The 22,107-nt window shown below is 32.8% G+C and overlaps 1 protein-coding gene across 1 annotated transcript in view; it reads left to right on the top strand.

Annotated features, from left to right (window-relative positions):
- Window positions 1-22,107, top strand: part of LOC129234599 (prostaglandin reductase 3-like) — a 63,850-nt gene that overhangs the window by 19,244 nt on the left and 22,499 nt on the right. The window contains exon 3 of the mRNA XM_054868623.1: window positions 11,368-11,458. Within this exon, the coding sequence (XP_054724598.1) occupies window positions 11,368-11,458 (91 nt within the window). The remainder of the gene's footprint in view (window positions 1-11,367; window positions 11,459-22,107) is intronic.

Below are 22,107 nucleotides of genomic sequence, written 5' to 3'. Positions count from 1 at the left end.
TTTTCTGCTGAAGATGGCACCTGTTCGAAATTTCTAAGTGAATAAAAAACGAGTTATGAGCTTTTTAGTTCCATGTTCGAAGGCTTTCCTCAACTCAATACAGTATTTAGTGTATCAACTCAACTCTCTGTCGATAGCGACAATTGTTGTATTATTGACTATCTTTGCTTTTCGTGACTGTTCAAGGCTTTTCTCAAGTCAAATCTTGAAGCAAGATTTTTGCACAAGATTGGCAAATAATACATGGATTTGGCTGATTATTTTCCATTCAAACGGAAGTTTAATGTAATTAATGGTTTTTATTATTATTTATGCTGATTGAACACTTACTCATTATCCAATCATCCAGCAGATTGCCAAAATTTTTGCTGTTTTTGAAGCCGAATACTACGTCATAATGTTTCTAAGCTTTCACCATGTAAACAAAATATCGCCATGAACAGCACAAAAATTTCCATTAATTTTCCTTTTTGCACAATTTCAAACAATCGCCAAATTTTAATACTTATTTTGGAAACATTTCGGATGAAACTCTTTAGCGCCATTTTATGGTGACCAAAAGTATCTCAGCATCTGGCGATAATATCTCTGTAACGAAAATTAATATCATATCGTTTTACAAAGTAAGAAAAGAATGGGGGAGCATCATCGAAGGTACCCCGAAACGACTTTCGCAAATTCGGTAAAATCGCACCAATGATTGAAATTTCCCGAAATAACTAAAGTAAGTATAAGGGGATTACGAGCGCTTCTACACTTTTTTAAAAACTTCGTACTTCATTAGCCATACAGAGAAAGTTTTAGACTCCATGTTAAAAAAAAGTATCAACAGATTAATCTTTTTAAACATGAGAAGATTAATTTCATGTTTTGGAAATTTATTTATGCTTAAATATAGTGCTTTCGTTTCTAAATCAATACTATTTTGTTTTTTATACTTATTGCTATTTTAGTTTTATGGGAAAGGAAGAAACTCGATTTTTAATCACGTCAAAAAGATGTGTTTTAAATTCTTTCACTTAAAACAGAAAACAAAAGCAAGTAACGATTTGTTCTCATAATTATTACTGACCCAGGCAACGCCTGGTATTTTTGCTAGCAGTTCATATGTTTAAAAAATAGTATGGATTCGTGCGTAAGATGTTATGTTTGTTTTTATGATATTGCGCATAATATCATTCAGAACCAAATTTTCAATGAACTTTTTTTTTAAAATTTAAGACAGAAATTAGTCCTCACCCCCCCCCCCAAAAAAAAAACAGCATAACCAAAACATTTTACTCACATACGTTTTCAAACAGCAAAATTATTTTTTGCTCATTTAAAATTGTTATTTAATGTATAAATTAAAATAAATAAGACAGGATCAATATTCAATATTACTAACTTATATTTATTTTTATTGAAGCTTTGTAGTTGCATCACTCAAATAATTTTGAAAATGCTTCATGCGAAAAATGGAATAGTTTATCACAAAACTTTTTTCATTAACAGAATTTTATATCGATTTAATTAGTACTAGATAAACACCTTCCTCAGCTTATTATACTCATGTGATTTTATTTTGAAACTTAATATTTCTTGAAAACAAAGTTACATATTTTTTCACTTTTAACCTAAAATAGCTTTTCAAACATTTTTCTTGAAGAATAAAAGGTATAACTTTGATATACCCCCCCAAAAATTACGCGCCAAATCTGGCACTCCCTACGGACTTTTTAGGGTTGCTGTCTCTTATTTTGGTGTTGCCAATTTAGGATTTTTCAGATTTTAGGTTTTTGTTGGTTCCAAATTTAGTATTTTCTTGTATTTTGTACCAGTTTTTGAGTTTCTTTCTTTTTTTTAAAAAAAAAGGTTTTGTGGCAACAATTTTTGGATTTCATATATGTTTTAGCTCCATTTCATTCATTCGCCATTTCTTTGTGAAGTGATCAAGCAGATTTCTGACTTGCTGTATTTTGCTGCAAATCTGGTTGTATTTTCCAATTATATTTTTTTTCTATTAATTATTTTTATCTTTTAGCTTTCAATATGCCTACTGTATGTAGTGTTGTTACACTACATACAGTACTACAGTTGTTGCTACATACAGTAGCACAGTTGTTGCTACTGTATATAGTGTTGTATATGTTGTATGTGTGTTGTTGTGTTATAGTTTCAGGGAATTTTGAGCCATAAAACAGGTATTTTGCTTGGCGAGGAAAAAAAGTCGCCAAATTTCCGATTTGGGGGGGTATATCAAAGTAGTTCCGAATAAAAAAATCCGCTTTAAAATTAAATCAAACACTTTTGAACTCAATTTTGAATATTCACTTTACAAATAAAGTTATCTGATGTTTATGATGTTAAAGTTGCCCTAAAATCCAACAGATGTCGCTGGAGTCTGACCGGGTTTTTTGTTTGATTGATTGGTTTCATACTACAACTTTTATCGAAATGACTGAGCCTGATAAGACGCGCATCGAGTGAAGCCTTGATTTTATTAACTAAAATAAAGTATTTCTTTTCGCATACTTATCATGGGACTGCGTTTTGATATCTAAGACATGGAACCCTGTCTTGCTTTTTTTAACACGCTTTTATTAGCTTCACCTGTATGTATGTATGTATCTTGTAACGGAATCTTGTAGCTCAAATTTCGCCCACTTCCTGCGATCGGATTCTTTTGAAATTTAGCATGCGACCTCAGACCCGATGACAATGCAATATTCTATAATTAAATTAATTAATTAACTCTTATAATTGTTAGTTTCCTCAAATTTTAATCAATATTTTGGCATAAATCCAACAATGTGAAAAAGGAAAAATTTTAAAAAATGCATTAAAAAATGCTCGCAAAAATTATTTAAAAATATCTACAAAAATCTTTAATTTTTCTGCATCAGACAAAATTTGTTCCAATGTTCCAAGGTAATTAGAACATGAAATATAATCTTTTTTAACTAATTTCATGCCGAAATTTAGGTGAGCCTTCAATTGGAAATTCATTGCTGATCAGACCATTGTTGAACAAAACTTTTATTTAAATGCATCTCAAATTTTCAAAGTAATGTAAATATGATTTCCGCACACATACATCGATGACTGAGATGGATTAGCTTTTTTGGGGCAAATTTCATGAATATAAAAGATTTTGAACAATGTTGAAATGAATATTTTTTCGTAAAACAAGTTAAACTAAAAAGAAGAACATAAAATAGTAGTTTAAAAGACTAAAAAAACACGCTTTCGTAGCAAAATGAACTAAAAAGTGGAAAATAATGTTTGGATGATAGTAGTTGACCAATCACTTAATTTAATGTAATACAAAAAAGCGTGGGGGGGGGGGGCTTCTTATCAATTGTCTTGAATTTCTTCCATTTGTTGTCCATACAAAAATGTAAATAGACAGTACCCCACGGTTTTTTGTTTTACATTAAAATTGATTGGTCAACTACCATCATCCAAACATTATTTTCCACTTTTTAGTTCACTTTGCTACGAAAGCGTGTTTTTTTAGGCTTTTAAACTACTATTTTTTGATTGGTTGTGTGTTTTCAAACAATAGATGCATGCACACATTTCTACTTTGTAAACAGAACCGTTCATTAATTTCCTTTTTACAGAGTATACTTACTATTTCCCTGTCGCAGGTTTTGGTTTCATACTTTTCTTTGATGTCTTCTGATGTCTTCTATTTCTGCTTCAATAGAAACTTGAAAATTTTTAAAGTAATTTCTTTTTTTTTTTGTTCTGTCCAGTTTGTTTTTTTCTTTGTAGCTTCTAACTGCTTTTGTCTGAGGGCTTCTTTAATCGCAGTATCAGTTAGGAAAGAAAAAGAGGATGCTCACAATCCTTTCCTTGTTCCTAAGCTTTGGTTTTACTTTTTCAAATGGTGTCAGTTGGGGTAGTCCATATGTGACTATGTGGAAAGCCTAATAAGAGAAATACTTGAATTATCGATAAGCTTTTCATTATTTTGACATCTAACGTGGTTCCGTTAGTGTTTTGAACGTAATGTCTTACCATCTTTAAAATAAAGAAAATGTATTACGGGCTGAATAGTATATAAAGTTAAAGCGGAACATGCATGAAGACAACACTATATGATTGTAAGTTATAAGGTACGAATCTGTTACTTAATTAAAAATGAATGGTGAATTTTAAAACTAAATAACCTAAAAATACTAAAGTTTTGATACAGTACAAGGCAAAAAAAAAAAAAAAAAAAAATTACGGTGCCCGTTTAGAAGTAAGACAGAGTAGTAAGACAGTTAGAACGTGCGTAAATGTGCCCCGATGAAAATGCGTAATCGTGCCCCGTGGGCAAGTTTGGATTTTTTTTTAACGTGCAACAAAATTTAATTTATTTGTTTTTAACAAGGTATCATTTATTCACAAAGAGCTTCAAAACGTTCAACACAAAATTTACTCGGCTCGGTAGAAAACAAGATTTTTCTATTCGCATGCTAAACCGAAGCTCGACTGATGCTCAAAAACCTGTGAGAATATTTGCTAGGAAGTATCATCAATCTGGTATGATTGTTGGCTCTCCATTTATAACTCGTTTTGAAAAAAAGGCACTGCGTAAAGGCACCCCATACGTAAACGTACTCCAGTTTACCCTACTTTTTTCCAAACAGAACCCGAAGCAATAGAGCCAGAACAATATTTTTTGTATTAAAATGTAGGAAATTTAATTTTAAGTTTGATGAGAAAATTTTTTTGCAAATAGAGCGATTTTTGTATTTTTTATGGATTTTTGAAAAAAAAAAAAACCTTTATTTATTTTTTCCTGGGTTTAATTTATTTTTAATCATGCCGCAAAAAAGTAGAAAGGCCTCTTTTCTAAAATTTAACTATGTAATAGTAAAAACATTTTACCTTGTTCATAAAAAAAAGTTTTCAAAACTTCGATTCAACTTACTATGTCGTCATAGTCATGACGTAATGACCACGTGATCCAACTGCAGCGCTTGCTATTGCTTCTTCTTTTTTCCCCCTCTCCCTTTAGGAAATTATTCATCCCCCCTGATGTTTGCTGTTGTATTTAATATTATATTTGCGTGCATTTGGTGCAATAAAAGCTGTGTGTGTTTTTAACACGCTTTTATTCGGAACTCCAGCGCTCGAATACGCTACCTTGCGGTGATTTACAAAACTGCAAATGAATCTAAAACATTGCCACGTTGCGTTCCACGTGTGTCTGTTGACGTAAACACAGGCAGTTTGTTCTGAGTATTTGTTAACGCAATCGATGTGTCTTAGTTTGCTTTCAGCTACAGAAATTAATTCGTCCCTTAGTAGTATTCTCGAGCTTCTCAAAATAATTTTAGTTTTCCTTATTTCCTTAATAATTGGTGAAAGCGAAAATTCTTGATTAACAATAAACTTGGATAACGTTATACAAGGTAAAACATTTTATTGTTTTGTATGAATTTGTAAGAATATGGGGTTTTTTTTAAATCTTAAATTAAATAAACTTACCATATTTTACAGCAGTATTTAGTTGGAATGGACAGTATGCAAAATATTTTCTTGAATATATTATCGTAGAACAAAATGAATAACCGAGAAAGAATTTACTTTATTTCTTTTATTCTCAGCTGAAAGGTTTCGCCAAATTTGTTTAGGGTTATAGTTTTAGTATAGTGCGAGCAAAGTAGCCTTGGCGAGATTTCGCGTTTTTATTTAAACCATTTTTAATTTTTATCATGAGTGGAATAAAATGGTAGTAAGATTACAGAATTCGATAAGCGAAAAGAAATAATGGTCAATCAACTGAAAAGAAAACTACCACCATATATCCGTGAAAATTTTGTTGATGATTTGCATAACATGACACAATTAAATCGTAACTCAGAAATTAGAAAAGTCGAAACAGAAAAATTTTAAATTAACCGATTCGGGAATTCGAGAGAAATAAGTCAGCTACAAATGGAAAACAATAAGCGCTAGCCAAGCAAGGCAAAAAAGTATCATCTTCTTTCGATAACAATTTGTAATGTCATATTGAATTTTCTAGCATTAATTGTTATTCTTGTCAGGCCACAATTATTATTTAGTTTTATCAAGAATTGATAAATATCGAATTCAACATCGTGGAAATAGCTGCTTAGAACTACGAACTACGTAGTTTGCATTAATCTTTGACGTTTAGTAATGCTTCTTGAATTCTCATTTCTTTCTACGTGGGCCAGAATATCCACAAGACTTTAAAAAGTAAATTAAAAAGAATAAAGCGAAAAAAATCATACGTACGAACAAAAATTACAACACTTTTAGCATTTTCTTCGTTACCATGTGCGTTTGTTTTAGTTTTTAAGTCCGCCATTAGACAGTGACTTCAGTGCCCCCTATATTTCGTTGGAGTTGCGAATTGTTGCATTAATAAAGCTATTTTTATTCACAACAAAAAAAAAAAAAAAGAAAGAAAGAAAGAAACCGCCCCTCGGAGCGATTGGCGTCAAAATTGAACCAAAGCCTGTTTGCATATGGATTCACATATATTCCAAATTTCAACCAGAACGTAGCATTACTTCTTGAGATAGGGCACTCACAATGGAAAAAAAGAACGGGCGATTGCGCTACCCCCTTTTTAGCTGTTGACACCAAAATAAAATCAGCTCTTATACCCACTAAGGACTACTTGCCGATAAATTTTTCTTTCATTCCGTTCATTATTTCTTGAGATACAGCAGTCACAATTGACGACGAAAAACGTTCTATAGCTCAACCCCCGTTTGAGTTATTGACACCAAAATTGAATCAGCACCTGTTCCTGTTACTGGCAACATATGGACCAAATTTTGTTTGATTCCGCCAGTTACTTCCTGAGGAATAGCAATCACGCGTAACTCAAAAAACGTCCCATTGCTCCACCCCCCTTGAAGGAATTCGCGCCAAAAACCAATGGGCACAAGTTCACATAGGGGCACATATGTGTACCAAATTTCGTTCGATTTCATGCGGTAGTTTTTGCTGTAGAGCGGCCACAAAAAACTGGTCACACACAGACGTGACACACACACATACACACACACAGACAGACAGACATTTTCCAAAAATAGTCGAAATGGACTCAGCACACCTCAAAACGTTCGAATCCGTCAAAATTCGAAATTCGAAAATTTGTACGAATCCAATACTTTCTTCTATATATTAGATATAGAAGAAAGTAAAAAGAAACCATAACCGACTTTCCTGGAATTAATTACTTTAATTTTTGAGCAAGTTTTTGCTATACTGCTGAAATTGGAGCAAATGTCTATTCGAAAAATTATTGATAACGCTGCCAATGTCGCACTGCAAAATAAAAGTGAGTAGTTAGTGGACTGTATGAAGTAATATCCATGAAAATATATTACAGCTAAGATCAGCATCGCATTTAAACTATTCATCGCAAGGTGCTTTGCAGTATGTCCTTTGGGGCTGGAACTTTTTTAGCATTTTCTTCGTTACGATGCTCGTTTGTTTTAGTTTTTAAGTCCGCCATTAGACAGTGACTTCAGTGCCCCCTATAGTTCGTTGGAGTTGCGAATTAGCTTCTTTTATATGTTTGTGAGTAACTCTCCTTTGGACTAAGAGCTAGTGGCTTAACATTGTTTGTACATTCCACCTTTTTTATGAGCGTTCGTGGTCGAGCGGTCTAAGGCGCGGGTTTTCCCTGACGTCCACCCCAACGGGAATCGTTGGGTGTGGGTTTTAATCTAGGCTACACCGGATTTAAATTTATAATCTTGCAATTCAATTTTCGCCCACTTCTTGTGATCGGATTCTTTTAAAATTTGGAATGCAACCTCACACCCGATGACAATGCAATATTCTATAATCAAATTAATTTATTAACGATAAGTTATTAGTTTATTCTAATTAACACGCTATTATTAGCTTAACTAGTATGTTTGTAGGTCCAACTTTCCTTTGGAAAAATAGCCAGTGGCTTATTGGAATTACTTATAACGTACAAATCAGAGCTGCGGAATGTAACAATGTTTGCACATCAATTTACCAGAAAGCATTCAAAATGTATGATGCAAAAAATGCGATAGAATACTAAGATACATTCCATTATAAAAATCGAACACACGCACAAAGATTTCATTTAAGAGTTACAAGTGTTAATAATATTTAGTATCTAAATCTTATTTGAAAATAATAATAATAGTTTAAAAAACTAAAAAAGCACGCTTTTGAAGCAAAATGAACTAAAAAGTAAAAAGTAAAATAATAGTTTAAAAAACTAAAAAAACACGCTTTAGTAGCAAAACGAACTAAAAAGTAAAAAATAATCTTTGGATGACAAGTATATAAAGTAATTGACTAAACACTTAATTTTATTGTGATAAAAAGAAAGCGTAGGGGGCTGCCTATCTACGTTTTTGCATGGATAACAAATGGAAGAAATTTAAACCAACTGATAAGAAGCTCCCAAAGCTTTTTTTCTATTACAGTAAAATTAAGTGTTTGGTCAATTATTTTATACACTTGTCATCCAAAGATTATTTTTAAACTTTTAGTTCATTTTGCTATTAAAGCGTGTTTTTTTAGTTTTTTAAACTATTATTTCTTTTTTTATCTTTTGCACACTACGGGGAACAGAGAGCTTTTTTTTTTTTTGTGCTATTCTATTTAAATTAAATAAATAAATCGCGCGTTTTTTGCGTGATCTTTGTTTTATTTACATAGAAAAAGATTGCATCAGAGGTAGATATGCATAGATCGTATAGACAGATCGATAGATAAATATGGAGGTCGATATGGGTAGATGGTCAGTAAGAAATACATAGATAGGCCAGTATTTAAGCACCGTATCATTTCAACAGGTGATCAATGCCTCCCCTCTCCCCGACTTTGAAAATATAAAGCATTCACATAAAAGTTGGACATGCTTTTTTCTTATTCTCCGACAAATTGGACAATGAGAGTAGACCCCCCCCCCTCCTTTGGGTCCACTTGCATAGAAAGGCACACCGGCTGGTCACCGCAGGCGGCTATCTTTTTATGTGTTTTGGAGAATAGTTTTAAATTTCAAAGAGACTTTAATAGGTTTTTTTTGAAAAGGTGTGTAAGCATTTTAGTTGAAGAAAAATTATCATTTCACATCAGAAGGCAGGGGGGGGGGGGAGGGGCAGATTTTTTTATTCAACATACTTCCTTTAAATTCTTAGCTCGGCCATCGCCGTGTAGGTGCTGCTAGTTAATTATAAATGCAGAAATAAGGGTTTATATTTAAGCTTAAGTCCTAGGCTACACTAAATTCAAGCATGGAACTGAAACGCAAATTGTTGCTAGAAACCACAAATTTGAAAATGAGTTTTCAAACTTTCAAAAACCATCATTTTGCCATGCTCAGGAGCACCTATAGGTGTGCAAGTTGGAACAAGGTAGTTTTTGAACCTGGGGAAAGAGTGCTCTTTAAACTTTTTTTTTAAACGAGCTGATGTGTGCATGACATGACTTCCTTTTACTCCAATTTCATGTCATTTTCTCATTATTGGCAGTTTTAATGTGATTCAATCATAGACTAATAATAAGAGTAGACCGAGCTATGGCAACCCTTTTGCTGCTCATAAACCAAACCATGTGACTGGTGGATATCCTAGCAACAGCGGGCGTTGATCGAAGCAGACGATCAACGCGAGCGAGAAATAAAATAAATAGAATTGATGGAATACGGAAGAATGAGCTTTTATGAAATCCTATTTGTAAATTTGTTATTCTAAGTTGTAAATATTTTGTTAATATAGTGAGTTTTTCGTTTAGATGGTACTGTGCATTTTTTTTAGTCAATTTTTAAATAACTCTCTAAGCAATTAAAGATACAAACGCCCAAAAAGAATCGGCAAACGGTAAGATTCTTACATACAATTTCAATTTAAGATACCGATTAGTACATTTTTGCGTTAACGCAAAACGTTTACGCCATTCCCTTCACGCCAACGCTGACGTAAGATTTCCAAATGAAATAAAAGTTACTGAAAACTGTGATCAAAAACTAATTACGAATGTCAAAATAATACATAACTAAAAGAAAAACAGTTCAATCTCTGCACCTGGAAAAAAAAAAAATATAATGAAAACACATTACGTCTTAAAATACATGTCGAGTGCCAAACTATAGATAATGTTGCCATCTAGCAACCATGCTGCCAAAGTTTTCGCCAAGCCTTTCCACTAGTCACGTGATGTATCCATGAACCAATTTTTTTCATCAGCAAGTCTGAGAAGCTCGGTCTACTCTTATTATTAGTCTATGGATTCAATAGTTTACTCTCTAAATATCACAAACAGTGGTCAAATTAACACCAAATTTAAAAAAAAAAAAAAAAAAAAATCTTCAAATTTGTCGCCAAGTTGGCAACAAAACTTAATGACCAAAAGACTGGCGATATATCGCCAAGTGTCCGCCAAATTATAACACCACTTTAGTTTACATTGAAATTAACAATGATTTCCCCCCAAAAAGGGGCAAAAGACCCTCTTTTGGAGCATCCGAATGCAACCAAAAGAAAAGATGCGCAACTAGGCCCCACTAGAGGGTCTATGTACCAAATTTCAACTTTCTAGGACTTTCCGTTCTTGAGTTATGCGACATACATACACACATACGCACATACATACGTACATACAGACGTCACGAGAAAACTCGATGTAATTAACTCGGGGATTGTCAAAATGGATATTTCGGGTATCTGTACGTTCCTAGGCACATATCCACGTCTGGTCGGGTTGGAAAAAAAAAAAAAAAACTCAACATTCATTCGGGAGTGAGCAAAATGGAAATTAAGGCCGATTTTTGGGTGAAATTTTTTCACGAATACAGTACTTCCTTTTTTGTAAAAAGAAGTAAAAATAATTTGGCTATACGTATTTCCACCAAGTTCTTTTTATCTTCAGGTGGGACGAGGTTTTAATATCGTTCTAATTATAATGATCTTTTCACTTAAATTCTATTTTCTACGGGATGGGGAGGGGGATTTTCATTTTGGTTTTAATCTTAACGCGTATTTGAATATGATTCTTCCAAAATGACGATTTAAACCCCTACGCAATCTTCAGGGATCGGTGAGCGAGCATGGGCAAAACCCTCCAGTGCTGTACAATGAAAAAGGTTTTAAGGTTTGAACTTTCAAACGTGATTTTCTCAAGCACTTGAATTAATCTTTCGTCTTTCTGCCCTGTGCTCTTCAAGCCTATTTGTAGTGCAGCATTTATGGATTGATTGCTTAAAAACTGAATTGTTACCGAGGGACTGATAAAATAAATTAGTACGATTTTATTATTATTATTTTTTTTTTTAAGTTCTTTTACATATATTGTAGACTATTTATACCTATATTTTGATAAACTTAAAAAGAATTTTTCAAAATGAGTTGTTTGTTTCAGGTATGTAGGTGTTAATGCTACAGATGTCAACATAAGCAAAGGAAGATATTTTGTAGATGCAACGAAACTTCCCTTCGATATAGGATTCGAAGTAGGTCCCAATTTTTTTTTATTGTGTAAAGTGTATTTGACTAAATATCTTTCAGAGTAACTATACACACATACAAAAAAAAAACCTTTGTTTTTTCACTTCTAACTTGGTTTTTCCTCCTACTGTAGCCAACTATAAATGATTTTACGGCTCATAATATTTTACAATGTTAAATGTTAGTGTTGCATCCTATCGCATACCGGCTATAGAAGTGACGCAATCAAAAATTTGAATAAGAGTACTAATTTCTGACTTAAGATCTAAATTTACCGCCCTTTTTTGCCACAAAACTCACAAAAAACAGTTTACACAAATGGCGCGTTGTGGCATATAACAGGTATAACTGTCATATATTTAAAATGTTCTAATTTAGAAGACAAATTTTCGAATTTTAAGTATATGGTGGACCGGGGCACGTTTACGGATTGGGTACGTTGAGCAGATTCTCTTTTCAAAAACGAGTAATAAATGGAGAGCTAACAGTCATAGCAGACTGATGCTGCTCCCTAGCAAATATTCTCACAAGTTTTTGAGCATCAGTCGAGCTTCGGTTTAGTATACGGATAGGAAAATCTGTTTTCTATCAAGCCGAGTAAATTTTGTGTTGAACGTTTTGAAGCTTATTGTGAATGAATAATACTTTGCTAAAAACAAATTAACACATAAAAAATAGCAGAATTTCACCCTTTTTTGAGGATTGTATTTGTATGGACAGACAAGTTATTAAATTGTTTGAACCGTAAAAATAAATTTAAACTCGCCGATGTGGCACGTTTACGCATATTCATCGGGGCACATTTACGCGCGTTTTTACTGTGTCTTACTATTCTGTCTTACTTCTAAACGGGCCTTAGACCCTTTTTACGTTTTCTATATCTAATATATAGAAAAAAGTATTGGATTCGTGCAAATTTTCAAATTTCGGATTTTGACGGATTTGAACGTTTTGAGGTGTGCTGAGTCCATTTTGACCATTTTTGGAAAATGTCTGTGTGTGTGTGTGTGTGTGTCACATATGCGTGTGACCGAAGTCGAACGAAATTTGGTACACATATGTGCCGCAATGTGAACTTGTGCCCATTGATTTTTGGCGCGAATTCCTCCAAGTGGGGAGGGGAGCAATGGGACGTTTCTTGAGTTATGCGTGCCTGCTATTCCCCAGGAAGTAACTGGCAGAATAAAACAAAATTCGGTCCATATGTTGCCCCTAACAGGTACAGGTGCTGATTCAATTTTGGTGTCAATAGCTTAAACGGGAGTTGAGCTATAGAACGTTTTTTGTCGTCAATTGTGACTGCTGTATCTCAAGAAATAATGAACGGAATCAAACAAACATTTATCGACAAGTAGCCCTTAAAGGGTGTAAGAGCTAATTTTATTTTAGCGTCAACAGCTGAAAAGGGGGGTAGGGTAATCGAACGTTCTTTTTTTTTCCCCATTGTGAGTGCCATATCTCAAGGAGTAATGCTACGTTCTGGATGAAATTTGAATTAAATGTGAATCCATATGTAAACAGGCGTTGGTTCAGTTTTGGCGCCAATCGCTCCGAGGGGCGGTTTCTTTCTTTCTTTCTTTTTTTTTTTTTTGTGAATAAAAATAGCTTTATAATTGCAACAATAAGAAAGATCAATCGTAATAGACTGTCGTCTGGGTATTTCGCGTGATTTTAATTGTCGGAAAATAACCAGAAAATCGCGATGATTCAAACTTTTTAACTGTTGCCATCTTGTGTTTGTTAATAAATGAATGTTTGTAATTATTATAAGCAAGGCTTTTAAAATAATTTTCAGTTTTCATTCTTTGTTTTGCCGTTGACATAAATCGGGAATTGGGATGGTCGTCAAGTTTTGGCGTTTAATTTTGTTTTTGTTTGGAATATTGTTTCCTCGTCAAGCATGGGGAGGGATCAGAATTATAAGAAAGATATAGCAAAAAGTTTCGTGGCGGCCACAACATACTAGTTTCGCTCTTTACTGTTTCAAACCTTTAGTATTTTCAGCGAATTTAATTTATTTTAAATTAAGTAAAAGATTCGTGTCTTACAGCTTATAATCATAGAGTGATGTCTTCTTGCTTGTTCAGCTTTAACTTTATACACTATTCAGCCTCTGATAAATTTTCTTTATTTTAAAGATGGTAAGACATTACGTTCAAACAGAACCACTTTAGATGCGAAAATAATGAAAAGGATTATCAATAACCGAAGTATTTTTCCTAGTAAGCCTTCCACATCATCACATATGGACTACCCCAACTTAGACCGTTTGAAAAAGTAGGACCAAAGCTTAGGAACCAGGAAAGGAAAAAAAGATTATGCTCACAATCCTAACTGATACTCCGATTAAAGAAGCAATCAGACAAGAGCAGTTAGAAGCTACAAAGAAAAGAAACAAAATGGGCAGAACAAAACAAAAGGAGAAATTATTTTAAATTTTACAAGCTTTTATTGAAGCAGAAATAGAAGATATCAAAGAAAAAAGTATGAAACCGAAACCTGCGACAGAAAAAAGTATGTTCACTCTGTAAAAAGGAATTAATGAACGATTCTGTTTACGAAGTAGAGAATTGCGCTTGCACTTATTGTTTGAAAGCACACAACCAATCGAAAAAAAGGATAAGACAGGTTCAACTTCTTAGATGTGAAAACGCAGTTCCATGACAGGTATGCGAATAGAAACACTTAATTTTTGTAAGTAAAATCTAACAGTGATGAAGAAGATGACTAAATAGTTTCTGTTAGGGCTGGGCGATATACCGATATATCGTCATATATCGATATATAACTATTACCACGGTAACGATATTTAGATTTCTATCCGTCCGATATATCGGTTGAAACGGAAATACGGGACATAATTAAGGAGAAATTGAAATACTGACTCAAAAATACATAACTTTTTATAGTTCTATATTATGGATGAGTGCTTGAAGTTTCAAGAAATTAACTGCATTCTTCAATCAGTTATTTTATTTTTAATTATAGTACAAGGGAAAATTAACAGGGCCGCCGAAGGTCAAGGTGGACCCATTGTCAGATTGGTCTCCAGATCCCATTCCCCTAAAAAGTTTTCAAGAGCGGGGCCCTTCTAAATACCGCGCCCCTAGTTTCTGACAAGGCTGATATGGCCTCTCGTGGTCCCTGAAAAGTGAATGCGTGTTGGTTAAAAAAGCATCTTAATGCAACAATTAAAAATTAACCAATGGAGGTATCAACACGGTTCATAATTCTAATTAAACGTAAACCATTGATATTACGCTGAATAAAAGGTTTGCGAAACATACTGAACAGAAAGGTTTGTATTAAAAAAGAAATGAAAAACGAAAAAAACCTGATGAGATTAAATAAAATACACCGCCAGCTCAATCATTTCCATCCGAGCTGTCGTGTCGTCGCAACTCATAGCTGAATGAAAATATAATAGCTTCGATAATAAGAAGGAAAATTTTTATTCCGTTCATAACACAAGGCAGCACTTGAAACGGTAATCCAATTTTAAAGCGCTATCTCCGGCAACCCTGAAACTAAAACTTTTGAACTTCTCGCCATACATTACAGTTAATGCGCTGACAGTGTTTTTTGTGAAAGTTGTACGCATTAACGTTAATGCGATGACATAGTGTTGTTTGTGAAAGTTGTACGCATTAACGAAGATGGAATTGAGTTCTACCATGCACGGGTTCTTTGTGAAAGTTCTACGCATTTTCGGAAGAGTAACAAATACCATGATTGAAAAAGCTGAGCTTGTCGATTGATGACATTTATGGATGGTTTACCAAGCTGCTCTTCGGATAAAAATAAAAAGTAGGTAAAATTTTCAAGCATTTTTTAAAAATTTACTAATGTAACATAAATGAATAATACACATAATTCATGGATTTTAAAAATTTAAAAAATTTCAGTCAAATAAAAAAATGTCTTATAGTTTATTTAAAAACGCCAAAAAAGGAAGTTTACTGCATTAATTTTGATAATATTCAGATTTAAATAAATAAATAAATAAATTTTTTTAATTTTAATTTTTTCCCCGAAAATATTTAAGTTTCATATCAAATTGCAGTGCATTTATAGCTGCATTCTTTAAAGGTTTATTATTAGTATTTTACTTAATCTTACTCAACTAAAAAGTAAAATGTCTTAAAGCAAAAGCTATTAAATGACTAAAAATAAACTATTTAAGACATCAATACGAAATATAGTTCAAAGTATATTCAAATTATTGAGACTTCTCAAACTGAAAGATTTAAACAAAATATTGAATTGAATATTTAAAACTTTTTCGACAAGGACGTAGCCAAGGGGGGGGGGGGGCATGGGGTCCGGACCCCCCCCCCCCCTTCCCGAAAGACCACTGTCTGCTTTTTCTCGGTTGTTGCACCTCACGACAACAAAATTTTCCAAAGAGAGAAATTTTATGAAACCCGGTATTTTCCCCTTAAATATTCCCATTTATCGACAATTTTCCCGCGTCCGAGTCAATTCAGAACACGAGAACCTCGTGAAATAACTGCGGGTTCCCAGTTGCCGCCGGTCTCTTCCTGTGTCGCGAAGAATCCGTCCGAAAACGACGAATTTCCAATGTGGGTTGTGACCTTGAAATTCGGCCCCTCTCCCTCAGAACACCACATTGCCATCGGCAAAGTAATTGAAAACAAACATTCCCCAGTCTCATTGGGGTGGTTTTCTTTCTTTCTTCTTTTCGTTTTGACTCTTTTCCCGTTTGGACTTGATTTCCTAGACACATGCTGCACGAAGGACAGCCAGAGTGAGGTGCATCCCTGGTGAATTAGTAATTGAAATTCCTATTATTTTCTGTTTTAACACAGTTTTTTTCTACCACGCGCTTATAGGAAACATATCTGTTCATCAAGAGATCTATTTCAAACAAATCTAAGAAAGTTCTTCTGCCTTTATATAGGAGTTTAGTAAGACCTCATTTGGAGTATGCTGTTCAGTTTTGGTCGCCTTATCTGAAGAAAGATATTTTCGTATTGGAAAGGGTTCAAAGAAGGGTAACTAAATTAGTAAGGGGACTCTCAGATTTAGATTATGATACCAGACTTAATAGGCTTAACATGTATAGCCTGGAGCAAAGGAGAGTCAGAGGGGACATGATTCAGTTATTTAAATTTATCAAAATGAAAGATGTAAAGGATTAAATTTTTGCGGGGAAAGCAGGACAAGGGGTCATTGTTTTAAGCTATTTAAATCTCAGGCTAACTTGAAAATCAGGAAAAACTACTACTTTAGCAGGCTCGTGGGCACTTGGAATAGCTTACCGGAAGAGGCGGTAATGAGCAAGGGAGTGGATAGCTTTAAGAGGGCCATTGATCTTCATTGGGGACTAATTAATTGACTAGGACCAGCCTAGCTGGGTCCAGAGCCTGTTGCTGGTCGTCACATTTGATTTGTATTTGTATTTGTATTTGAACAAAATTGTAATCAGAAGAAAATTAAGTGTACATAAACTAGGTAAGTTGTAGTGTTTCCTTTTAAAGTTTTCTTAACAATACGAGCAATTTATGTGTTAATATGTTTTCCCATTTAAAAACTAAGTTCTGACAGCAACGAAAAAAATTTTTTACACATTTCGTGTGATTGAGGATGAGAAAAAATAAATATTAATTATTAATTTATTTTTGAACTTTATATTTTTGGTATGATTTATTTCAGATTCATTTTATATTTTGATTAATAATTTTATTTAAACTTTTAGTTTATTTTTAACAATAATAGATTACTTATCTCCCCGGAAGCTAAGCTTACAACTTTTAAACTGTAATCCTGAAAAGTTCGTTTCCTTTTTTTTTTGGAACATAAGTAAATAAATAAATTTGAAGTTGATGCAACGAAATTACTTTTCGCTGTATCAAAATTTTATGAAGCGAAGAATGAAATTGAAAATTACTTGAATATTTTACTGTAATCAGTTTATGACATTGCAAGTTCGGCCATATTAACACATGTAATTTAAAAGTAATTATTAGAAATTCGTACTTTTAAATCTTACTGAAATGTGAGTCTATGGTCCCAAGAGAAGAGCAGCTAGTCATTTTTAACTGAAGAAAAAAATCTTTCTTCGATGTTGTTCCGTTTTTCAAGAAAAGCATATTTGTATTTGTTTCATTGGAATAAATTTTCTGATTAGTATTTACCGCCTTTTTACTGAGGAATTATTTAATAAGCGTCTATGCATCCATCATTAGTTAATTGCGGAGGTAGTATTAAACGTAACAAAAAACGGACATGTGCATTTAACTATAAAATTACTAGGTGAAAGTTTCTGCTATTTACTGCGCATATAATTAAAAAAAGGTCAATGCGAGGTACATTTTCTTGTGTTTTTCACGTCTATATTAGATTTTTTTTTAACTCTTAATTTCTTCAAGTTAAAATTATTTGCTATTTCTTGCAATAGAATATCTTTTACTAACATCATATAAAAGAAAGAAAAAAAAAAGCCAATACCTACGTTATAAAATATGATATGCTTTCGAGAATACATGATGATTACAAAATCGCTCCTAGAATGGAAGTTATACCAATTTGAAAATGAAAGAATCAGAAGTGTTATTATTGTTAGATGAATTTTGGAAGATAGATTTAAATCATTACTGGATTTTTAACCACAATCATTCTAAGATTTTTTTACAAAAGATTGTCTTTAGGCTTTTGAACATCAGATGACTGTTGAGCAAAAAATTTACAAACTGAGGCTATAAGAAACCTATAAGTTTTGATTTCAAAAATTGGCTAGCTTTATGCATATTACATATTGTTGAAAATGTATCTAATTTAATGCTACTGTATTATCGCAATCGCAAACGGGACGATTACCTTAATGATCAAAATTTGACGTTTGACTCAAAATCATGAAGTTTTCGAGTCGAACACTTGCTTACTGCTAATAAAGACAGTAAAGTAACCAGGTTATAATCAAATATTGACACGATAATTCGTAATAGAGTATATTGCCATTTACCCTGTAGTTGTTTACAATTATATTTTTAATTTGAAAAAGACTGATTTGTACAGAAGTTTTTTTTTTTGTATTGGCAGAATAAACTGAACTCGTGTTTGGTGGTGAGATAGGTGGGTGCGATGCCTCCTCTTGATCTTTTAAATGAAACATCAAATTGAAAACATCAGAGGAAAATCGCCAATAATGTTTAAATCATTCATGACCTTATAAAAAACATTTATAAAAAAGCAATCATTTGAATTTTTTCCAAAATGTTGTTAAAATAAAAATACATAGATGCTTAATTTCATTCACCATACATTCCATTACTCGACAGGTAAAAGATCTCTCAGGTATTCGTTTGGCTTGACAAAATTAAACCCCTAGTGCAGTTTCACACCGAAAAGAGCTCAAGTGTCTCCATCTGGTGGAAACTCGGCATCGAAATTTTCCTGTGCAGTCACATCCGCGCCTTAATGGTAGCATTTGAAAGACTAGATGCCACATCGGTGGTTCGCACTAGATCCGAAAAGGCTAAAGCCTCTAACGAAGCCCCATTAGAAAGAAAAAAAAATACCATAACGGATCCTAAGATACTTATATAGCTTATTTTACCAATTCGTTTTGCAAAAAAAATAATAATAACGATTTAAAAAAAAACGGCAATACGCATTTTTTTTTTTTTAATGATTGCAACAAAGGAAGTCTCTATCCATCAAAGAGTTAATAGTTTGTTCAAGTTTTTAAATGATGGTTAGAAATGATAATTAGAAAACGGATAAAATTAGAAACTTCATTCAATTTCGTATAGTCAAAAGAATGTTATAAAGTAGATAAATAAAGAACTAGTTCAAGCTTTTTAAATGAAACCTTGCTAATATTTTCGTCGAGAGGGTGGTTGAATTTTGCCAGAAATCTTGTTCAAATCGGACAGGGTGGCGGAATTACGTTATATTGCATTCATAGTTATACATTCGACTCGATAGATATAGATTTCTTTATTTTTTTTTCAAATAAAATGACTTGTACATATTTTGTTTAAATATATTACAAAGCTTTAATATTTTATTAAACTATTACCTGCGTTTTCCAAGTAATCCATAGAACAGTTTTCGTTTTCCGATTTTCTTTTATTGTGAACTTTTTATTAATAGGAATTATATCACTCATTTTCAAAGCATCAGAACAGAGGAAGCTTATGTGATGGAATTTTTCTATCCATGTATGAAAACTTAGTATGGGAAAACTTTTAGTTTAATGTTAATTTTATAAACTGACAATAATTTTTTTGCCACTTAATGTAAAATTTTTGTTAAATAATTTTTTAATAAATGCTCTATCAATTTCAATTATTTAATTAATTTTAGTTAATTATCATATTTTAATAATTAGTTTTAATTGGATTTATTTTTTAACGTAAATATGAGCTACTAATTTTGCTTTAGCATGCCTCCTCTTTTGAAGTTCGTGAAACCTTGGACCCCCCCCCCCCTTAACAAAGTTCTAGCTACGTGCCTGTTGCGAAGCACTTTTGTCATGCATTGAGCTATACCATTGAGCACGTCCTCCATTCCCCCTCCAAGAAAGTCTTGAATTAAAGAAATAATTTTATATTTGGAAATGTTTTTTGTTGTTTCTCGATCCTTTGCACCCCTCCCGCCAAGAATATATCGATATATCGAAAATATCGATATTTGGAGAGCGATGTATCGCGGTATAAAAATTCTGATATCGCCCAGTCCTAATTTCTATTTTTAATTAGCAATAAGTCCTATGATTTTAGTTTAGCCTATAAAATGATCTAAAATTAATTATTTGTAATTTTTTTTTATTTTTAAAGTGTTTTAAGATAAAAAATATTTAAATTTGGTTAAATATCTATTTCACTTACTATTTGGTATCATTTTTAATATGCGTGAACGTGCCCCACTCGATGCGTAAACTTGCCGGGGCGAGATTACGCAACCGACTTGGACTCAAAATACATTTTTTTACGGTTAAAAACACAAGCTGAGCAGCAACTGCATATACAGATTTTGACTTCATTAACTGCTTCATAAAACCACAATGTCTAAAATTTCCTATAGGTTCAAACATAAAAATTAGAAAATTCATTGAAAAAAAAATCCTCGTAAGTATGCCCCGGTCTATCCTACACTAATATTTTAAGTTACAGACACAAACCGGTAAACATAACATAAAAAATGTTTTCTGCGTATTGTTTATTTATGGTTTTCTTTCGCTGTCATTAATCCTTTATGGACCAGTATGGAACATATCTCTTAAGTTGAAGTTTGTTACCAATTGAATAGGAGGCGGGGAAAACGTTGTATGTTGAAAACAACAACTTTTCTCTACAGCCAGAAGGAATTTTTCGAAATTGAAATCGTTTTAAACAAAAGTTGATTTTTAATGGTGGAAAGGGAAGGTTTGGAAGAACTTTCGCGAAAACTTTTCAAAATTGAAATTATAACTACTCAAATTGTAAGCAATCTTTAATGACGTTAGGGGAAGGGGTAAGATTCGAGGAGACATTCTTCGGAAATTTTTCAAAATTAAAGTTTTGGAAACAACTGTAGACAATCTTCGATGATGTTACATGGATCAGGTTTTAGGTTCTAGGGTTTCTCCTAACCCTAGGAACTCTTTCGAAATTAGTCCTAAAAACGCAAATATTAAAATTTTTAGTTTTCACCCTTACCTTACATTTTAACATGTTTGAATTCAAACGCTTACAGCCCCAGTAGAATATTTCATTGTTTTGGACGGAGGTGTTTTTATTTATTTATTATTTTATTTTTGACTTTTTTTTATTTATTTATTATTTTATTTTTGACTTTTTTGTGATAAATATGGTCATTTTTTCTTCTATGTTTCATTTTAAATATCGTGTCTCATTAATATCCTGCAAAATTCTTGTTTTAACCTTCGTTTTTTCCCTTCAATCATTTAACGGCTTCTGGTGTGAGTTTTCATAACAATTGTTTAAATCTCACTTCTCTATCTCTCACTCTACTTTGATTTTTTTATCTCTTTGAACCATATTTCAGCGCTACATACATTTTTCAGCATTTAGCTGTGAGATTTTCATGGTAAGAAAAAAAAGTGAAAGTAAGAAAAACAGAAACAGAAAAACATCAGCTCCCCAGACGCAATCTTGTTTATTTATAAATTTATACATATTTTAGTCGAAAGCTTACCATGAGTTTCCAAATTGCACTGAATACTGTAAAAGCACTTTTTCCGAGAGGCTTTAACTTTCGCAACCCCGTCATAATTGAAAATTTTAAACCTCGCGAAAAATATTTTTACGTCGGAATTTTCAACTTTTGCTTCTGTTTAAAAAAAAAAAAAAAAAAAAAAAAAAAAAATCGCGAAATTTTCAACTCGCGAAATCACCGTAATTTTCATTTTCGTGAAAGTTAGTCCTATTACAGTAGCTTTTGTATTCCTATTTAAAGATGTTTGAAACGTTCATCTCAGCGGCTCTTAGTTGGTTTTTCTTATTAGCACAGATGTTCTCTGGTATAATATTAAATATATATATAGTTTTTAATTTGCATTTTCGTTATTTCTTTCTTTTAAATCTTTAACACCGCGAAGGATTTCCTTTCGTTACATAAGTAAAACCAAATTGGCTACCCGTTTTTTGAAAAACTGGGATGTTTACCCCTCTCTCCTCCGGGACAC

The sequence above is a fragment of the Uloborus diversus genome, chromosome 1 (genome assembly GCF_026930045.1).
Source record: "Uloborus diversus isolate 005 chromosome 1, Udiv.v.3.1, whole genome shotgun sequence".
In the NCBI taxonomy this organism is placed as follows: domain Eukaryota; kingdom Metazoa; phylum Arthropoda; class Arachnida; order Araneae; family Uloboridae; genus Uloborus; species Uloborus diversus.
The sequence above is the reverse complement of the archived record's forward strand: the minus strand, read 5'-3'. Positions and strand labels throughout refer to the sequence as shown.